Source organism: Micropterus salmoides, unplaced genomic scaffold (assembly GCF_014851395.1).
Source record: "Micropterus salmoides isolate LMB-PRFRI ecotype aquatic unplaced genomic scaffold, ASM1485139v1 Ms_hic_scaffold_1, whole genome shotgun sequence".
NCBI lineage: Eukaryota > Metazoa > Chordata > Actinopteri > Centrarchiformes > Centrarchidae > Micropterus > Micropterus salmoides.
Genome location: NW_024040040.1, coordinates 12,664,314 through 12,683,277, shown reverse-complemented (window position 1 = coordinate 12,683,277; position 18,964 = coordinate 12,664,314). Strand labels below are relative to the sequence as shown.

General features: G+C 41.6%; 2 protein-coding genes across 2 annotated transcripts in view; both read right to left on the bottom strand.

Moving 5' to 3' along the window:
* Positions 1 to 6,823: 6,823 nt before the first annotated feature.
* On the bottom strand, positions 6,824 to 11,164 carry LOC119902263. Its single transcript, XM_038718348.1, has 6 exons — positions 10,787 to 11,164; positions 10,345 to 10,437; positions 9,896 to 10,026; positions 9,566 to 9,727; positions 9,028 to 9,254; positions 6,824 to 7,630 (listed from the first exon to the last, which is right to left on the bottom strand). Exons 1-6 carry the CDS (start codon positions 10,851 to 10,853, stop codon positions 7,528 to 7,530), a joined length of 783 nt encoding a protein of 260 aa, XP_038574276.1. The 5' UTR covers positions 10,854 to 11,164; the 3' UTR covers positions 6,824 to 7,527.
* Positions 11,165 to 12,317: 1,153 nt separating this feature from the next.
* The window catches only part of LOC119902258 (FERM and PDZ domain-containing protein 4-like), a 47,179-nt gene continuing 40,532 nt past the window's right edge, over positions 12,318 to 18,964 (bottom strand). The window contains exons 14-16 of the mRNA XM_038718336.1: positions 18,814 to 18,952; positions 17,209 to 18,228; positions 12,318 to 16,876 (exon numbers count right to left, since the gene is read on the bottom strand). Of these exons, the coding sequence (XP_038574264.1) occupies positions 13,491 to 16,876; positions 17,209 to 18,228; positions 18,814 to 18,952 (4,545 nt within the window). The 3' untranslated portion in view covers positions 12,318 to 13,490. The remainder of the gene's footprint in view (positions 16,877 to 17,208; positions 18,229 to 18,813; positions 18,953 to 18,964) is intronic.

Genomic DNA, 18,964 nt, shown 5'->3' with positions numbered 1-18,964 from the left:
TGATCCTCGTTCTAATTAGACAGACTATTATGAAAATGTTACATTTGCAAGTCGAAATACATCCGGGAACACACTCAGAAAAAGAAATTTTCACGTTGTACATATCTGCAAACATGGTACTGCTACAATGCTATTACTACAGCTGCTACTAAAGTATGATTGATGTACGCTTAAGTTTAGATTAAAGACTAAAACCACATAGGTAAGGTGAAATCTGCACCCCCACCTTATGCTGCACTACATTGGAACTGAACAGTGCCATTGACCATTTGCCTATTTTGTTCAATATAAATATTTGTGGCCGCCACTGTGCTTACCACAAAATGTAATTGTGAACAACAAAAAAATAAGAATGTAGTTTGTAGAAGATCGTGTTGCTGAGGAAGGGGTAGAAACTTAGACCCAGACTATATTTGCTACTGGTTGCAGATAAAGTTCAACAGAAAACTAACAATCCTTTAATTCATTTATGTGACTCTTCTGAATGTGCCACGGTGCATTTGCATACTCATTTTATCATTTTGGCTTCAGGCACAAAACAAGTGCTCCTTGCTGACCAGCCTTGGATAATAAATAAACAAATATAATAAAATATGAATAACAAAAATAAGTGCATGGGCCAAAGAAAATGTGGGACAACTGTTGCCACTGTTTTGCATTGGGACAATTTTCCTTGCAAAGGCTGCCAGCGTTTAAAATTAAACTGGGCCCCCACAAGGCCGCTTTGGGAGAGAGAAGGTAAGGGAGGAAGGAGCGAGTGAAGACAAGCACAAGAAGAAGAAAAGTATTGACAGCCGTGCCTGACTAGCGCAGCCAAAATACAGAAGCACCTTGTAAAAGTATCAGGCTCGTAATTAATAACTTCACGCATATTTAACATCCTCTTTATTCATGAGCACCTGCTTCCATTGACCCGAGGGGCACGTAGAATCAACCTGCCTTTTAAACATTTGCAGTTGAGAGATTCGGGAGCCAAATATTTTAGAGTCATCTAAAACAACTTGGCATAATTCGTTTTGACTGTGCCATTATGTGGTCATATATTCACTCAGAAACACCCTCGTGCTGAATGATCCTCACTCTTTGTCAGTACTCGGCGACATTCTAATGCTCGGTGTCCAAGTCACATAAATATCTGAGTCCTTGAGCATGTAAAGCGCAGCCATCTTAAATATGAGCCAAGTTACCACTGAACCTAGATTTTGATGAGGCAGATGGAAGAGAGTGTAACATGATTTCCCTTTTTGGGCTAGAAAACAAACAAACTATGCTTTACCTACAATACTAATTCCACTGCAATTTATATTCAGGTTTATATATTTACATACTCAGAGTGGACTAAACTGTAGATCATGGGTTCAAATAAGACTTGTGACCTTTGTTACATGTAATTCCTTAATTCTTTCCATCTTGTCAGCCTCTTGACGCTGTTTTAAAGGGTCTTAAAAAGAAGAAATACAAGAAAAACAATTCAAACACAGGGGTGGATCTTTTTGTAAAAACGACACATTACTGTGTATTCTGATTCCAACTGGACTCGTTTTCAGGATTTGATAGAGCTCACTCATTTCTCATTGACCTTTTGCCACTGAACAAATTGCTTTGCTCTTCTGTAAATGAAAAAAAAAATCTCCAAAATAGTGGGCCCGCTCACTGGAAATATCCACTGTTAGAGAATAAATAGAACGTTTTATCCATGCAAAAAAAAAAAAAAACAAAAATGTTTTACCCAAAGACTCAAACAACAATGAAATAAAATTGCCATATTGTTAACAAAAAAAAGAGGTGCAAGTGTTCCATTGTGGAGCTTCGAAGTGCAGTTGAAGGGAAGGCCTCGGCTTACATTTTCATGTAAAATTTTAAAATGTTGGCTGCATACTGCAATCCCAGAGGGACGAATCTGAAAATGATGTAAGTGAAGATACTGCTGATACAACAGTCACTGTGAAAAACACATTTCTTTGCTTCCTTGCCATGAGTTAGATGAAAAGACTGATACCACTCGTATGTCTGTGCGTTCAATATTCAATGTGAAGCTGGAGCTAGCAACTAGCTTAGCCCAACGATTGGAAACAGGGAGAAACAGCTAGCCTGGCCTGAAAATCAACTTACTAGTCGAATAAACATATTTCCCAAAGACCGAACTCAACAAGTTTTGCAACATTGGTTCCAGTAAGAGTATTGCTGGCTCACATTAGCTATGTCCCAATACCACGCTACACATTACAGGTTTTGTGTATGTACAGTATTTACACTGCAAAAGTAGCCAGTCAGAATGCATACAAAATGTGCTTATTTTGGCATGTGCTGTTAATGCCCACAATGCAATGCTTAATGGAAACGGCGGAGCTGATGTAAGAGCAACTCATGCTGCAAAGCATTAAAATTACCTGTGGATGGCATTGAATCACTCTAACTCTCCGTTTTAACTCTAGGTCCACAGGAAACCAGCATGCATCAAGAAACTTGAAACTTCACCTAGATACATATATATTAACAACACCTATATGGAATGCAGCCATCATTGTTTTTATTACACAGTTTTCCTATTATGACATGCCAAATGTCTGATATGAAAAGGGTTTATTTAGACCTTGGATGCAAAATAAATGTAAATGAATCCTTGATGGATCAGTATTCAGACAGTTTAAATAAGGTTTCAGCCATTTATTTTTGTTGTACTTCAAAAAACGTCCCTTGTGAATTCTATAGCTCAGCTGCGTTCAACCTTGACAGCAATGAATATTCAACCGACTTCAAACTGAACACTTTAAAAGCATATTTCAGTGTAATTCTGACGATCAGTGGTAGCAACTGTATTGATGGCTACTGTGGAAAAACTATGAACACGGACAGCTTACAGTACATGCAGTATATCTAAATGATCATAAGGGAAATTAACTAGCAGGAATAACTGACCCACTGCTCTGCTAATTTGAACCAAAGCACTGGTTACTTTCTAGACGGAGCAGACTGTTGTAAAACACTATAAAACTTGAAGACTATGAGACTATTAAGGGCATCTCCAGTACCGTTACAAGTTTTGCCCTTGCTGTTGTATCAGTGTCCTTGGTACCTCCTCCGGTCTTTGGATTCATCATTGTAATTCCAGCTACATGGCATCAAAATGCTCCCTTTCATTTTCTTTCAGCTCTGTTTGCCCAAGCTGCAGTGACAGATGTTTGAATGTCAGTGCAGATGTCTATGAGAGGACTTTTAACTGTGTAAGGTTATTCAAGTCATGTACAAACAATCAGTCAATGTGTTCGCTCACTCTCAGTCACTTCTGTAACTCCTTGAGACTCAGCAGAGCTAGTTTTCTACCCTCATAGCTAGTTAATTATCAATAATTACACTCACCTGGCATCCCAGGTGTATATCAGCCCTTTTTCTAGATGGCTCAAGCTGAATGAAAAGCAACACAGCTATGCATCCTGAGGTCCAGAATTAAAAACCGCCAATGTAAACCTGACATTCGACCAAGTGGGAATTCATCAGGAACATAATCATCTATGATGTCCAGGGCATTGCGGGAGCTATATTTGGGATGAAGTAACTTGTTTTGGTACCCCCAATTTCCTTCACAATGCCTCATCAACTTCCGCACTCTGTGAGTTTCTCTGTTTCTTTCCAGCTCTTTAAGAACACTCTTGCGTTCCAGATCAGCTGTTCCCTCGGCCAAAGTCCACATTTCATGACTGAAAACTGTAAAAATGATGGGTCGACAAAGTTAGATTCCTCTAAATCAGATGTTTCCCTTGGAGCCCTCAGTATCCTTTAATCCACTGTATGCCAGTCAGTTATCTAATACTGCAGTCAGGCAGTTTTTGTCAACTTGTAAAGTCAGGAGATACCATATGACCATGCCAGAAAAACTCAAGTAGCAGCTGTACGTGCCAAACAATATGTTGTTAGTAACTGTCCTCCAGAACAACACATGAAAGCGTTTTCTTAAAATGACGCCCTATCGGCAGGATGACAATTTACCAGTGCCTTCCAAAACCAAATCACAAAAATCATCATTGCAGCCTTCACAGGTTTGGTGCGCATATATGCAGTTGGAAAACAATATCGACAGCAACAGTGGAGCAAAATTGTGAAAGGAAATATATATATTGTGGCTGTATATTGTTGAGATGGATTATTTCCAAACATTGGCACAAAATAGGTAGTCTAGAAAGCAGCTACCATACTCTGATCTTCAGTACCTCTATGTGACAATAACTTTGACATCCACAAAAGTACAAAAGAGAGACTACACTACCGACAGCATAATTGCTAGATAATGTGCATCTCTAATAGATGAATAACAAAAACTGAAAACATAGCTCAATAATTTACAAATAATAAAGTCAGCTAGTCAGTGCTATCTCCGGGTTTTTTCCAAAAAAAGGTCTCAGACCAACAACTTCTATTATGTAACTGTCCAAGTTAGATTTCTTTTGTTACACGCGGCTTAATACAAAACTGCATCACTATCTCTGGAGCTACTTGAGAGATAATGAGCAAATGAAATAGTGAAATATTCTCCTGAAACCTCTAGTGACAAAATGTATTGGGAACATAAACTATTGCTGATTTTAGATAAGCTGAATAGAGCACTGTTTGAGGTGTTTTATAGTGTAGAGGTAAAATACAGAATGTACTGCTCTACAAAAGGTTAACAGCTATGCACGGAGACAAACAAACAGGGAGGTCTGTCTTTGGAGCTGGTAGCACTCTGATCTCTGGCGCCGTAGTGAAGGTTCCCCAAAGAAAACAACAACCAAAAAAACATTCAAGGCACAGGGGTGCTGTAAAGCATTGATTATTTTTTATCTTCGCAGCCATGTCATAGTAAAGGCATTTTAACTTGTACACTACTTCAGTGGACCTCTTTAAGGGGTTGTTTCCTCTACACTTGTTAAAGCACTTTGTAACTTGTTTTTGAAAAGTGCTCTACAAATAAAGATTATTATTATTATTATTATTATTATTATTATTATTACACTGCCAAGATCAGTAAGCTACTGTGCTTGCTACAAAACACTCCTCATTGTGCATTCGATTCAGTGTTTCAGAGTTCGCTAAGAACTACTTGGTAGCCTTCATAGTAGCTCAGGACATCCCCTGAATTCTACTTTTAAAACACATTCGCTTAGAGGATTAATCCCAGGTGAAAACCAGGCCACGCATTTACAGCATAAGTAAAATAGCTTTTAGTTATACTACTGAACATTTAGATTTAGAAGGAACAATTTGCAGTGGTAATTTTGATATTATCACATTAAATGTCTTTGAAGAGCAAGCTATGATAGCTAATTTATTGTGATGGTTTGGTTTGGCTCTGTGGTATTATCCCATATTTTGTTACTATTATTATTTTCTGTAATGAGAAGCAATAAAAGATAGTGGGACAGAGAGAAACAAGACCGCAGCGGGATTTGATGTAGGCCGCTATATGTGGACTCACTTGCGGAAGACTAAACCACCAACAGCCCCTCAATTTAAGTTCCAATTTATAAATTACAAATTAACACCATATATCTATGTGAGTGGGTTGGCCACATTGACATATTTTGTTGCCATAGCTGTAATTTTACTACATTCCACTCCATGCAATACCCTGAGGAGAAATAATAGTACCATCCTGATTTTTAAAGTATAAACATCACAGCTGAATACTAAAGGTACAATATATACCTACACAAAAAATGTAGATATTATAGGAGAGTCCCCAAAGGACAACAATGCGACTATACATGTCCCTATATGAGTAATAAAGTAACATTACAGCAATCTCTTAATTTCTGACAAAGAAATTGTCGCCATGTCATCCAACAGCCTCTCACCTTATCAGCCTCACATTCATTATCTTGAACTCTAAATAGCATTTAATATTCGCTCTACAGAGTGCCATGGCAACAGCTGTTTCTACAGTGGCATTAACATTACTCCTCCATTGAAGTCACAAGCCTGACTCCAATGACAGCAACACTGGATGTTGGAAAACTGTGCAATGTGGGCTCCATCTAGTGGTAGAAAATGGTAACTTAAATAGTAGCGCTCCCACGCAGACAGAATGGACAAATGATCAATCCATTGACTGATTAATCCTTTTATCTACTGCAATGGCCCATTTTTAGACACAACAGTCTCTAATCAAGGCGCTTTGCAAACTCCAGTCTACAAATCAACTATCCCAGGCTACTCCACCCACAGCAAACAAATCAATTTGAGGCAGAAACTAGCCCAACTACAAAACTTTACTGTGAGCATACAGATTATCTGGAAAGTTAAGGACTACAAAAAAACACACAGTGCTGTTTTAGTTTCAACTCTCACACACACAAAAACAAGCATGAACACAGTCACAGTAGTCTTATAGGTCTATATGAAACTATAGTACTATGACATGTCATTGTAGGCAGCCCAATAATTCACTATGAGAAGCCTGGAAAGGTCTCAATGTGTTGCACACATAAAGCGGTGTATCTTGAGCAAGTTTAGGTGCATATTATGTGAAACTGCTCTGTTGACAATTTTTCACAAGTAAGGATCACTGACCTGTATTGTCACTGCTTTTATCTTTGCAGTTACTGTATTATGTAGCAGAGCGCACAAAATGCCAACTGCTTACTTCAAGTACCTGACAATTACAGAAACGCATTAATAGCCTAAACGTAGAATTAAAACAGTCATACAAGTTGCAGAGGTGATGTCTGATGTAAACACACTACAAATGAAAGGGATTCTAACTCCCCCTTTGGTGGACTAAAAGTGCCGTTTGATATATCTGCCAACAGAGATAAAGGATAGTGAAGCCAAAACACAACAGAATAACATCTCACAAATACGAAGTAACTTTATTGAAATCAAGGGTCTATTTTATCAAAATATTTTCAAGTTTTCAGGACAAACAGTGCAATCAGTGACAAACGATTTTCTACAAACAAGACACACATATAAAACATATCTACAGTTAAAGACAGCAAAGGCCACAGTTTCAAGTATTGTGAACGAAAACAAGGACATACAGACAAACAAACCTGCCCTTATAAACAAGAAAGGCAATTTCATACTTTTAACGTTTCAGTGGTCGATGAAAGTTATTGTACACAAAGTTCTAAAAATATACAAACATTAAATTTATCACTGCCAGCACCAACCTAATGCAACATTTCTCAGAAACCTGTTTTTTGTAATATGCTGTCAGGTAAAATGAGAATAAGAAAAATGTTAAATTATGAACACATTATGAGGTGTGCCATGCAACAAATGTTAAACTCCTTGTAATAATACTTGCCATTTGATGTAAAAATGGCATATCATTTAAATAAGAGGGTTTGTTGCATTTTCAGCCATTTAGAAGGTGGGTTTCTTTAACCTTTTGAAACCTGCATTATCTGGCACATTTTCAGTTGCTACCTTGCCCTTTGGAAGAACACTAGTGTCTCAGCACAACACATGCCACACAAGTCATTTAGATAAACCTAAGCAGCATAGTTTTTCACTGCGGTGTAGCTGGCTGGTTAGGTAGTGTCTGTGTTATTGTGTGTCCATGGAGGAGTCATCAGCACATCCCATAATCCTCTGCAACTCTTGAATACAGGGCACAATTGACTGGCTGTACAACTGTGCCGTCTTCAACCTAGAGACAAGGAAAAACAAGAGTTCTCTGTTAAGACAAGTTTCATCTGTATATCTTCTCAGTTATATTAATGCTAAAGAATGCACTACTTAGGTTTTCTGGAGCTGATGAACTGATCCAAAACAAACTACATCTAAAGCACTTGCACCAGTACGAAAATTATTAAGATGAATGATATCAAGAGCCTACATAGTTGGCACCAACAGAAAGCAAATTTGTAGTAGTAGTAGTTTACTTTAACAGCTACCTCAGAATGTAAGCAACCATTACTTTGGAGGTCCTGAATCTTACTTTAGCTCCTAAAATAATCAAGATTACTAATAAGCAAAATACATTACAGATTTTATGCATCCCAGTCAGAGCTGTAATGTAAAAAATGGAACTTCTAGCTAGGAGATAAAGTTAAAGTTCCTCAGGGGATTGTGTACCAACACAGGGCTAAAAGGTAAGCGAACTTACATTCAGATGGCAAGACAGAGCTCTAGCAGGATGCCTGTGTTGCATAGCTTCAGCTGGATTTTTAAGTCAACACTGGGTTGCTAACATGTCAGCAAAGAGAACGCAGTGTTTCCCCTCCTCCCCCACACAGAATTTCTGTACTGATGCTCCGCCTCTTTCGGTGTCTCTCTCCCTGTATGCGTCTGCTCCATTGACATTTTCCATCAGCAGTACATTTTATAAAGTCGCCAAAAAGACAGACCTTGTCTTTTGGATTTTTCTGTTCTCATAGCAGCAGGTACGCTGCATGTGGAGAAGGCTCGTTAACGACGTAGCCTTTCGAAACCAAAGTTGTACCAAATGAAATCTGCACTAGGGTGTTCACCGTTGCTTTACCTGGTCCATGCTTGTAAAATATCCACGTCTTGTAATGCAACACCAAACATCTCTCTGCAAAATGCTAAAAATGTCTACGTGAGAAACACTGGAATGTGCTAAGCTGATAGTAATTTAAGTACATCACAGTTTCAGCTGTCAATTTGTTTGGAGATGTTTCTGCCCTATAGTGGCCAAAAACATTCAACACAGATTAAAAAGGTCATTCCAGAAAAGCCTACATTTGCTGTAGCCTTATTTCCATGATACTCTGAACTCAAACCTGTTTGTGCGTCACGTGTAGGATGTGGACAGTCTGTACTGAACATCCCATTAGTGCCACAAAATAACAGCCACACCACTTAGTTTTTTTGGTTCACTGTGTGACCTTTAAGAGGTGTGCATGAAGGCAAAACACCATCACAATTACAAATCATATTTACATGATCATTTCCTTGCTGAGCATTGCCTTAACCTGATTATAATGGATAAATGATCTGTGTGCATTACGACACTATCAATGTATGCACTGTTTAAGATCTAAATGTGGATTGTTCACAGGCCATCAAAAACTTAAATATTACCTTCTGAGCAGCTCGTGTCCTCTGCTAGTTTCAGGGTGGTAGTGCTGGAGAGCAGTGAGGCTGTGAGATGCCAGGATGCTGTAACACTGTTCTCGGAGAATGTTATGGTTCGCTGTATCCCACTGCGGCAGCTCGCTGGTGTACCGCCACGCCATCATTGTGTGCTCCAACACAGCGTCCCACTCTTTGTTCCTCAGAAGAACTTGGCCCCACTCCTGACATGAAACCTGAGGGGGAGGATACGGTGTGGTAACAGATTAGGATGACACAATGAAACACTCAATACACAGGAGGTAACATATGGAGCAGTTTTTAATATGCCAGTGACAAAAATTCCCTTCACGAACAGAACACAAACTCAATTAGAAAATCCTTTTTTTTTTTTTTTTTAAATAGCAGGGGTGTGCTTAACTCGAACATAAGATATATCGCCTTCCTGCTAATGAGAATTGGACAGTATGTAAATAGAATTATATCTGCAGGTTTCCAAAAAGTGCAGTCATTTATACAAAAATGCCCCAACACCACTGGTACTCACTTTGAACGCCACAAGGTGAGGATATGCCTTTCTGTAGCAGTGGGCGTCTCTGTTAGAGCCAAGCCGTGAGTAGGGTATGGACCTGTAAACATTTGCTTTCTTTTGTTGCAGGTCTTCCTGGAGATACTTCAGGTCTGATGCTAGGATTCTGGGCTCTTGGCTCTAGGATGCAATGCAAAACATCATATATCAAATTACATAATATGTAGTGATGGCTCAGAGTTAATTAGTACATATTTACAATGTGACTACTAAAACTCTGCTTGGGATGAATCTCCCCCCAAATGTGATCTTATTAATATGGTCATGTGTAATGGCCAGGATGCCTACCTGTTCAACTAAGATGAGAGATCTGATTAGCTGCACAAGCTGCGGTTTGGAGAGGGGAGTATGGTGCTCATCCATCTTCTCACAGTGCTCCTCTATGCCCCCACTCCACAGTCCACCAATGGACAAGTCCACTGCAAAACAAAAGAGGTATGATGAAGACAAAGACAGGCCACAGCAAACAATTACAGGGGTAAACCTAACACCTTTTGAAGTAATTAACAAAAGGAATAGTCATCAGTTGTTAAGTAGTGGCATTTACTTCAAAAATGTTTTAGTAGACAAGCAGAACAGCTTTTAATGCTCTGAACAGTCTTATTTAATTTCAAGCTCTCAGATTTCATAACTTTGAAATGCAAAAGGAAACATGAGTATTAGAAGACAAAATACGCTCACAATTCCTCTCTGTTGTCATTTAAAAATTTACTTTTCCCACATGGAACGTTACTTACGTGACTGCACGCGCTTTGTGTTCTTCCCCCTTGGAAGTGGAGATGGAGCCAAACGAGCACTTAGTATTTCTAGGTAGGACCTCCTCATTCGAGCTGTAACGTTGAAAGATTAAAAAAAATAAAAAATAAAATACTCTTTGGGTGACAACGGCTCGTGTTAATATTTCCTACAACGTCATTTGCTATTTTACATAGCACAAGGCACACCGTATAAACCGACAGGGGAACGAATTTCAGTGTAAAATGTATACCATCCTTAATTTTGTAAAGTTGACATTAAAGTCACCGATAACAACCTGTTTATCCTAGGGGCGCGGGCGCGCGCTTGTGATAACATTAGCATGATGGCAAAGTGGCGCGCCACCCCAACAAAGAATTTCACGTTAACGTTACACCAAATTTCCGCAGCCAGAATAAAAGAGCCGTAAATTTTCAGACTTACCTGCAATTTTGGGCTGTGGGGCGGGTATTTCCACCAAAGCACGTCGTGTCTGGAACACAGCTGACATTGTGACCAAACTAACGTAATCACTAAAGATATGGAGCTAACTACCTGCTAGTAGCCAGAGGGTAGCCAGCGCCGCTACGGTTAGCTGAACTTTAAACCCCACGGGCTGCCCAACAATAACTTTTCTGGCTTCAGCTGGTGAACTCGCAGTCAGCAGCTCCTTCAAAGGCGTCGGTGCAGTTTTCGAGCTCCCGAATACCGTAGGGCAAACTTGCTTGAATTTAATTAAACACTACAAAATGCCCCCACGTGTGTGATGCCTGCTGAAGTGGTAAGGGGAAAAACTAACCAACTTTTGTCTGCTCTAGTACCAGTACTATGCTGGTGAGGCGCGCGACACGAGTTGCCGCGCGGGCGTGGCTTGCTTCATGTGCCGCCCTGATTGGTAAACGTCGCAGAATGTATAGAACAGGCGCCGAATATGCAAATGAGGTGACTGCTGCCCTTTAGAGAGGGCTCTGGTTTGGGATAGAGATCACGTGAACACACGCTCGTGCACGCATGGACACATTAGCAAGTACGCGCGGCAAAGATGACTATTAGCGTTAAAAATGTGTTAAATTCTTTTTTGGCTGAGAGGATGTTTCATACACATGAAGCATAGTAGACCCATAAAGTACCCATATTATCTAATTTTGTGTCTTATCAGAATGTTGTTGCTAAGCTATTTAAAAGTAAATATTAATGTCAATATTGTATAATAATAATAATGCTATATGGCAGTATATTTTTTCTCGTTTTAATGATTTCTCACTAGCCTGGACCAGGTCAAACAGTATGAGGTTGATCTTTCAAAATTTGTTGGGTGAGAGTATTTTTATTTCAATCACATGCAGCTGGAGCTACTGCATGCTATTTGCTGGCTATTCTTTTCTCAAACACCTTTTGCTGGCCTAAGAGGGATGCTTCTCCAACAAATAATACCTGTATTCTCTAGCTGAAGGGCAGTCTCTCTGAGCAGGAGTGGATGATCTGACATGAATAAATTACAGGTACAGGCACACACACAGTGACAAAAAAGATATTGGCCTTCATGTGATGCAGGCTATCTGACTGCTACAATTTTGTTAAATTGGCCTTTATAATATCTACTAAGGACCAACATTTAGACACAGTAGGTGCTCGAAAAGAACAGTGAAGGGCGCCTTGAAACTTCACCTCTACTTCATCCCACACTTAATAACCCAATATCTGGCACAAGATAAAAATATGACTAAAGAAAAAAAAATAATATGAACAACCTTATAAAAAATGATGTTTATATGATTATTATCAATGCATTCTTCTGCACCATGCATTATATATTGACATGAGAGCTTTGCGTAAGTTGTAGTTTTATGAAAATGATAGGCTGTTGTATTTTGTGAAAAGAGTGAAAGACGGACTAACGCTCAGAACACATCGGTAGTGGTGATTCTATGTTAGAGTGAAATATTCAAACCAAGAGACATGGTCGGAGTCATAAAAATCTGTAAAATGTTTTTAATAGGTTGGTGAATTATTGAAAAAAACAGGAATTGAATTTTTTCAAGTCAAGAGACATAACTGCATCTTGATACATAGTGTGGAATAATAAATTATTCAAGCACAGAAGTTATTCCAAAACAGATAAAACACAAAAACAAAATAAAAAATAATTAGATATAATTAACACAGTGGTCAATCTGAAATATGTCTTAATAAATTAAAATGTTTTCTAAATTGATAATATTATAGCATTATTATACTTTTACATATTTTGCTTTTTGGGGGAATAGTTTATTATTTACTGTTTACTGAAAATATCCTATGTGGTAAAATATGAAGCAGTGGTAAATACAGTGCAACTTTAGTGTCCCTGTATTTTCAACATTTCTAACAAATGTTCCAGTCATCTTGCAAAAAAACCAAACAAACTGTAATGCAACAGGGTTGAAATCAGTTCACTTTTACACAGTCATTCACAAATTCAACCTAATACTTATTTGTGTAAATAAAATGATATAACAGTTTCCTCACTGGACTGACAGTGACACATTTTTACTCACATTTCAACAGGTAAATTATTAATTACAATAATTACAATTAATTAAATTATTAATTAGATTAATAATTAATTAAATTATTAATTACAATAATAAATATCTGTAGTAAAACTGCACTTTATGAACTGATTGAACTGACAGTGAATTCACTCCAGCCCTGTACAAGATTAGAGCAAATTAAGCTGAATACTCAATGGCTTCTTGAAACTGCTATGTCAAATAATATAATTATATTGTATTTATTTACATTATATACATTTTCTAAATAAGTTACATAATGCACAGGTAAAAGGGTATCTAATAGGTACATATCATATTACAAAGGTTTGTGACAGTATGGCTTTGTAAATATACATTACAATATTGTCATATTGTCAAGTGCAGTCAGATAGGACTACCTTTCAGCATCTTACTCATTTGTCAGTATAAGTTTTATGTAACTTTCACGTTAAGCCTAACTGCAACGAGTCTTACACTTTATTGATTCTGACACGGAGACCGTCCAGACCATATATGAAAAATATATGACTCTTCCAGCAAACTCAAAAATAACAAGATGCTTAAAGACATCTTCTGACTGTGTAGGCCACACTATAAAGCATAAGGAGTAGCCTCTACTTGCTAAGCAGTGTTTTAAGGGAGCGAGTGAGTGCGTTAGCAATGGCCGACATGGTACTGGAGTGGCGGACCAGGGCTTTCATGCTGTGCTCCCCTGGTGCTCCCACGGTGGCAGCCTCAGCTGCTTTGAGCAAACAGATATAGTTCATAACAACCTCGTCAACCTTTGCCACAACTTCTCTCTGTTGGTGTGAGGCCGAGGCTCCAAGCCCCCTAACCAGACACATGCAAGCTTCACAGAGACAGCATAGCACCTGGAAGCTACAAGTTACAGCTAACAGCATCTCCTCAGGACTACCGTGGGCCTGTGCCATCCTCCGGCATGCCCGGCCTAATTCTTTCGACTCAACGGAGAGGAGCTGCTTGTACTGGGATACATCCTGGAGAGGCATCTGGGCTCCGCGGTCGCAGCGACCTACGCTGGATCTCACCAGTGCAATGAGCTCACTGGCATCACGGCGGACATCAGTGAAGCCAGAAGGGAAGCCATACATGCGGTCTTTGAGTGCGTTGATTCGTGCAAGACGGTCACTGAAGCTCATATTATTGAGGACCTCCCCATATAACTGCTCCTCAGCTGCATCCACTGCTGAGCCATAGGGCACCATGGTTGATGCAACAGCACCGTCATTATCAATATCCTTCCCACCACGGCTTCGTCTGGGCCTCTCCCACTCAATCTCATCTTCTTCCCCCTCACTCTTACGTTTAAAGAAACAGTAGCTAAAAGGCCCATTGCATCTCCACGGACTGGTGTCCAGTTTTTGAGAGCCCTTCATGTGTTTGGCATCCTTCTGCAGTGGAAATGCCACAGACGCCCTTCTACTGTCTACCCTACAGCCTGTAGACCAGCACGTGGTGTGGGAAGATACAGAGCCTTGGGAGTAGCTCTTGGAGAGCCGCTTCCTTGTTGGCCTCCGCTGAACTTTGGTCTCACCTTGTTGGGGCACAGATGGTGACAAGGGCTGCTGGCTCCGGCTTCGGGTCGGCTTATCAAACAGAACTTCCGCACTACCAGAACTGGCAGTCACATTGCTGGAGCTGCGTTTGAGCTCCCGGCCCCGTTGCAGGTTATTGCTGAAGGGATCTGTCTGTGACAGGGTTGGTGCAACAGCCTGAATGTGGTTCTGATTCTGCCGGGACTGGATGGAATGGATGGTATCCTGCGTGCATCCTGAGTTGCTGGAGCTAGCGTTGGCTTGCATGGGAAGAGGCAACGGAGGAGGTGGTGGTGGGGGAGGTGGAGGAGGAGTTGGGGATTGTGGGTTGGGAGTTGGAGATGCAATGCAAGACCTAGTGCCAGTAGATGGCTGCCTGATAAAAGCAGAAGGGTGGTCTCCCCTTCCGAGCGAGATGGTGTGGACGTCTGCTCGTTGACCACTTACACTGGGGGCAGCAGAGAAACAAAGAGAATCATTAGGACGAGGATGAGGAGACTGACGAACTGCATGCTTTGCCCTTGGGTCTGATCTGAACCAGTCCTCTGTGCTGCTACTAGGTTGGCTTCTTGACCGAGGTGGCAGAACTTTAGCGGTACCCCCACCCTCGCGGTTTCCACCTGTAATGTATCCCCCATCACGGCTGATACAGCCTTCTCTCTTATACAATGACAGGAAGTGCTCTGGGTCCATACCACTCCTCTCTATTTCACTCTCCAGGCCAGAAAAGGAGCTTCTCCTCTCAGCAGTGGCTGTTCTGAAACCTAGACTGTCATTCAGTGTCTGAGCATGCATGTCAGGACTTCTCTTGAGTTTGGCAGGAAGTGTTGCTGAATGGTATGGCTGTGGATTTTTATTTGCCAGCTGCATGGTGGCCGCATTAGGGGTTACTAAATTTGGGCTGAGGAATGGGGATGATATGGAGGAAGGCATACACGGGCAGCGAGCAATGTTGTTCCCCCTATTCTTTACCATTTCGACAAGCTGAGGGTTGCTAGTGATAAAGCGCTTGGTGTCCTTTTTCACTGCCCCTCCCAGGCCTGCACTGTGCAGTTTCCCTCCCTGATGCATCTGGCTGACTGTTAGATAGTTAATCAGTTGTCTGTAGGCCTCACTGCCTTCCTTCTGGTTCAGTCCCTTAAAACAAGCCTGTTGTTTAGCATGCTGATCATTATGGGGCCTCTTGCTTCCAGTACCTGGGGTCTCTTTATGTTTAGATGGCGTGGCTGAGGAGGGACGGCCTGGTTCAGCCCCGGCAGGAGGAGGGTGAATGTTGGGCAGCATTTTCCGAAGAAGGGCTGGGTCTGCATGAGGATGGAGGTCTTTACCCTGAGTGCTCTGGCCAGGGATGCCGCGAGCGATTCCAGGTTTGTTATCTTCATAGTTTAGCACCCTGAGTAATGAGGAGGAAGAATTAGAAAGTGGGTGCCTTTGCAAATGGTGGTGTTTTGATTCAGCCGCACCAGGACCAAGTGGTGAGTCAGTTGGGGTGGCACAGGCACTACTGGTAGTGCTGCCTCCAGCATCCAGTGATGAGCACAGAGAACCTTGTAGTGAACTTTGGGCTTCTCCTTGCAAATTTGAAATCCTTTTTGCTAGATGGTACTCACACAACCGTGCAACACTCTGCTGTCTAGAAATCGGCTGATGGTCACTTTGTATGTCTGATCCCTGGTCTGACCCCCCTGAACTGGGTTTTTTGGTTGGGGACAGCAATGATGCTACAACTAGATGTTCATCTTGCTCAACAGCCGCAGCTCCATTACCTGTACCACAGTCCCCCAAGTTGACAACATCCAACAAGCGATCAGAGGTAGAGGAATGAGGGCGGGGAATTCTGTGATGGTCGTGGGCGAGGCTGTTTATGCCAAGGCCCTCAGCTACAGAATTTTCTGCCACAAAAGAATTCTGTCTTCTTTGATTTTCCCCTCGCTCACAGAATGAAGTACGCTGTTCCAAGTCAAGGCGGCTGCGGCTCCCACTGCTCTCACCTCGATGACCTTCCTTTGTGCTGAAGGTGTTATACTTCCCACTGGAGTCTGCAGACTTTTTGTGATGCTTGCCTCCCGGTGTGGTGGAACTTGGGCGCTGGAGAGTGGATGAGAGGTTAGTCTGGGACCTCACCTCCAAGCTGTCTGGCCCTGATGATGCGGAGTCCAATAGGGGACTCCGTCTTGGAGGAACTGCCGGAGGCTGAAGGTGCCGTGTTGGACTACGGGGTTTCTTCTGTATCGTTCCTCCTGTGCTGGGCGAGACCGGGAATTCTGTTTTCTCCTCAAGTAAAGGCTGGTACCCTTCCCTTGTGGCCACCAGAAGACGCATGTGGCTCTCATTGAGCCTGTGAGTAGCAGCCAATTCAGAGATTTCAGTCATCTCTGAGGAGTTGGTTTCGTTGCCAGAATCTGAGGATGACTCTGGGCTAAAGCCTCGAGATGTGTAAACAGCTAGAATAGAAGAGATACAGTGAAATATGGGTTATACAACTAATAGTTAAATATGTAGCATATTAAATATTACACAGAGCTATGACAAGAAACATTATACATTTTTGTTCTGGTGTCATAGTTTTGGAAGTCTGCTTAATTAAAGGAGCAAAATCGTCTCTGATAAAACGAATACAGATAATAATAATACACACATTTTTAGTAGTCTAAATGATATCAAGTAAGAAAGACTGTAGACAGAATTTATTTCCTGTCGGTTATGCTGAGTAAAAAGGTCTTAAAACAATGCTAAACAAAGACATAAATGATTATGATCAAACATTGTGTTTAACCTGGATTGTTGGGTGGTGGCGGGGGAGGCCTCTGTTCAGAGACAGACAGAGCCTCCAGTGCATGTAGAGTGTTCATGACCGCATTCTCCAGCCTTCTCTCCCCTCCCCTGCTCCCTTCCCCCTCCCCATGTGTTGGAATTGCATCAATTAACGATACTGGGATATCGTCATTGTCACGTGTGCTTAGTGGCCTTCCCTCGGGTGCTGTGTCCTCATCTGAACTGTCCCGGAAGCCTGGCGGTGGAGCTGCGATCGCGAGGTTGAGCGTCTGCAGCAGCGTGTCGTCTTCATCGTCGTCAACGCCGTCGTCTCCCTCAGGAGGAGGCAGTGACGTCAGGTCGATGATGTCATCGGTAGACCCAGACAGCGTGAGGAAGGTAGCTTTGCCGGCTGCTGTGGCTATCCCGCCTCCTTGGTTACCGCAGTTTTCATCTCCACCTCCTCTGTCGTCACCCACTGGTGTCCCCCCCATGGAGTCTTCTTCACAGGAAGCATCGTCATCATCCTCTGCATCATCCGTTGTGTCACGATAAAACAGATCCCTTAGCAGTGGCTCCTCACCACCTTCCTCACTTATAATGTTACTATAGACATGCGTCAGACCACTGAACTGAAATGGCACCCTGTCCTGTGGCCGAAAGTCTGTGTTGTTGTGCAAGTAGGGCGGTCTGTGCTCAGGTACCTCAGGACTCTCCAACAGTCTTTCATAGCCTACGTTCTTGGCCTTGTTCAAGGGTGGGTCCCCTCCAAAAATAAATGACACTTTGGCGCTCCGAGGTGAGTCTTGAGGTTTGTGTCTGGTAGCAGGTGGAAGAGGAGGGGGCAACGGACTTCTCCGTGCCCCAAGGTCTCTGTCAGGGTTTTGAGGTTCGTGGAAGTAAGGAGAGATGCTGTTTTCTCTCTGCCCATTGTCTGAATACTCAGAGTCCCTGTTGTAGACCTCTCCCTGGGTGGGTGATGATGGCTCCTCGTTGTCCCCCAAAGATGTGCTGTACGGCCACTCCAGGACACGATCCTGACCTGCAGACAGCAGCAATACAAGGTCTTATTACTTTATGTGTTTTATATTTTATGTTTATTAAATTGTAAAGGGGCTGCTTCTTCTTCACTAGACTTTTGAGTGGATCACTTAGACTTATGAGATTTCATGCTGCAAAGCATACATTTTTAAGCCATCCAGCCTGGTCTTTTGCACCTTTTCAACTGGTTTTAATGGTTTTCTATAGAGAGTTCTGCCAAGACAAAGATTTTGCCACTTGTTTTTACAACTTGCATGTCACGACTGTAATGGAAAAACACACATTTTCTCACCCATATTTTACTTTAAGATTTAAATACTGACTGTAAAGTTTGAACTGTGAAATACTTTTTTGATGTGCAGAGTGCATTTCTACTGCATCTCACTGGCAAAGGCTTTGTCCAAAGCCAGATCTATAATTAACAGCTGAACAAGAGTAAATGTCTTTAATCAGAAAGAAAAATACCTACTGCCATATTGTGTTATGTGAGATTGCGTTTTTGTATAGATGAGTAACAACAGAATTTCTTTTTAATCCAGACTATTTTAACCACACATCCATGCACACATAATTAATAGTAACTCACTACTGTCATCCCCTCCGGTGCTATTGCAGTGGGGCATGCTGAAAATAGATCTCCTCGAGTCCACTAGGAGGCGATAGTAGCCTGCTGTTATACAGGCCAGGTTCATTGCATCGCTCGACTCCATGATCAGTGTGATGGGCTGTGAAAAAAA

Coding starts and splice junctions, on each gene's coding strand:
- LOC119902263 (XM_038718348.1), bottom strand. CDS start 10,853: ATGTCAGCTGTGTTCCAGACACGACGTGCTTTGGTGGAAATACCCGCC. Junction 9,255..9,565: donor CTCACCTTGTGGCGTTCAAA/GTGAGTACCAGT, acceptor CCTCCCCCTCAG/GTTTCATGTCAGGAGTGGGG. Junction 7,631..9,027: donor GGACACGAGCTGCTCAGAAG/GTAATATTTAAG, acceptor CCTTGTCTCTAG/GTTGAAGACGGCACAGTTGT.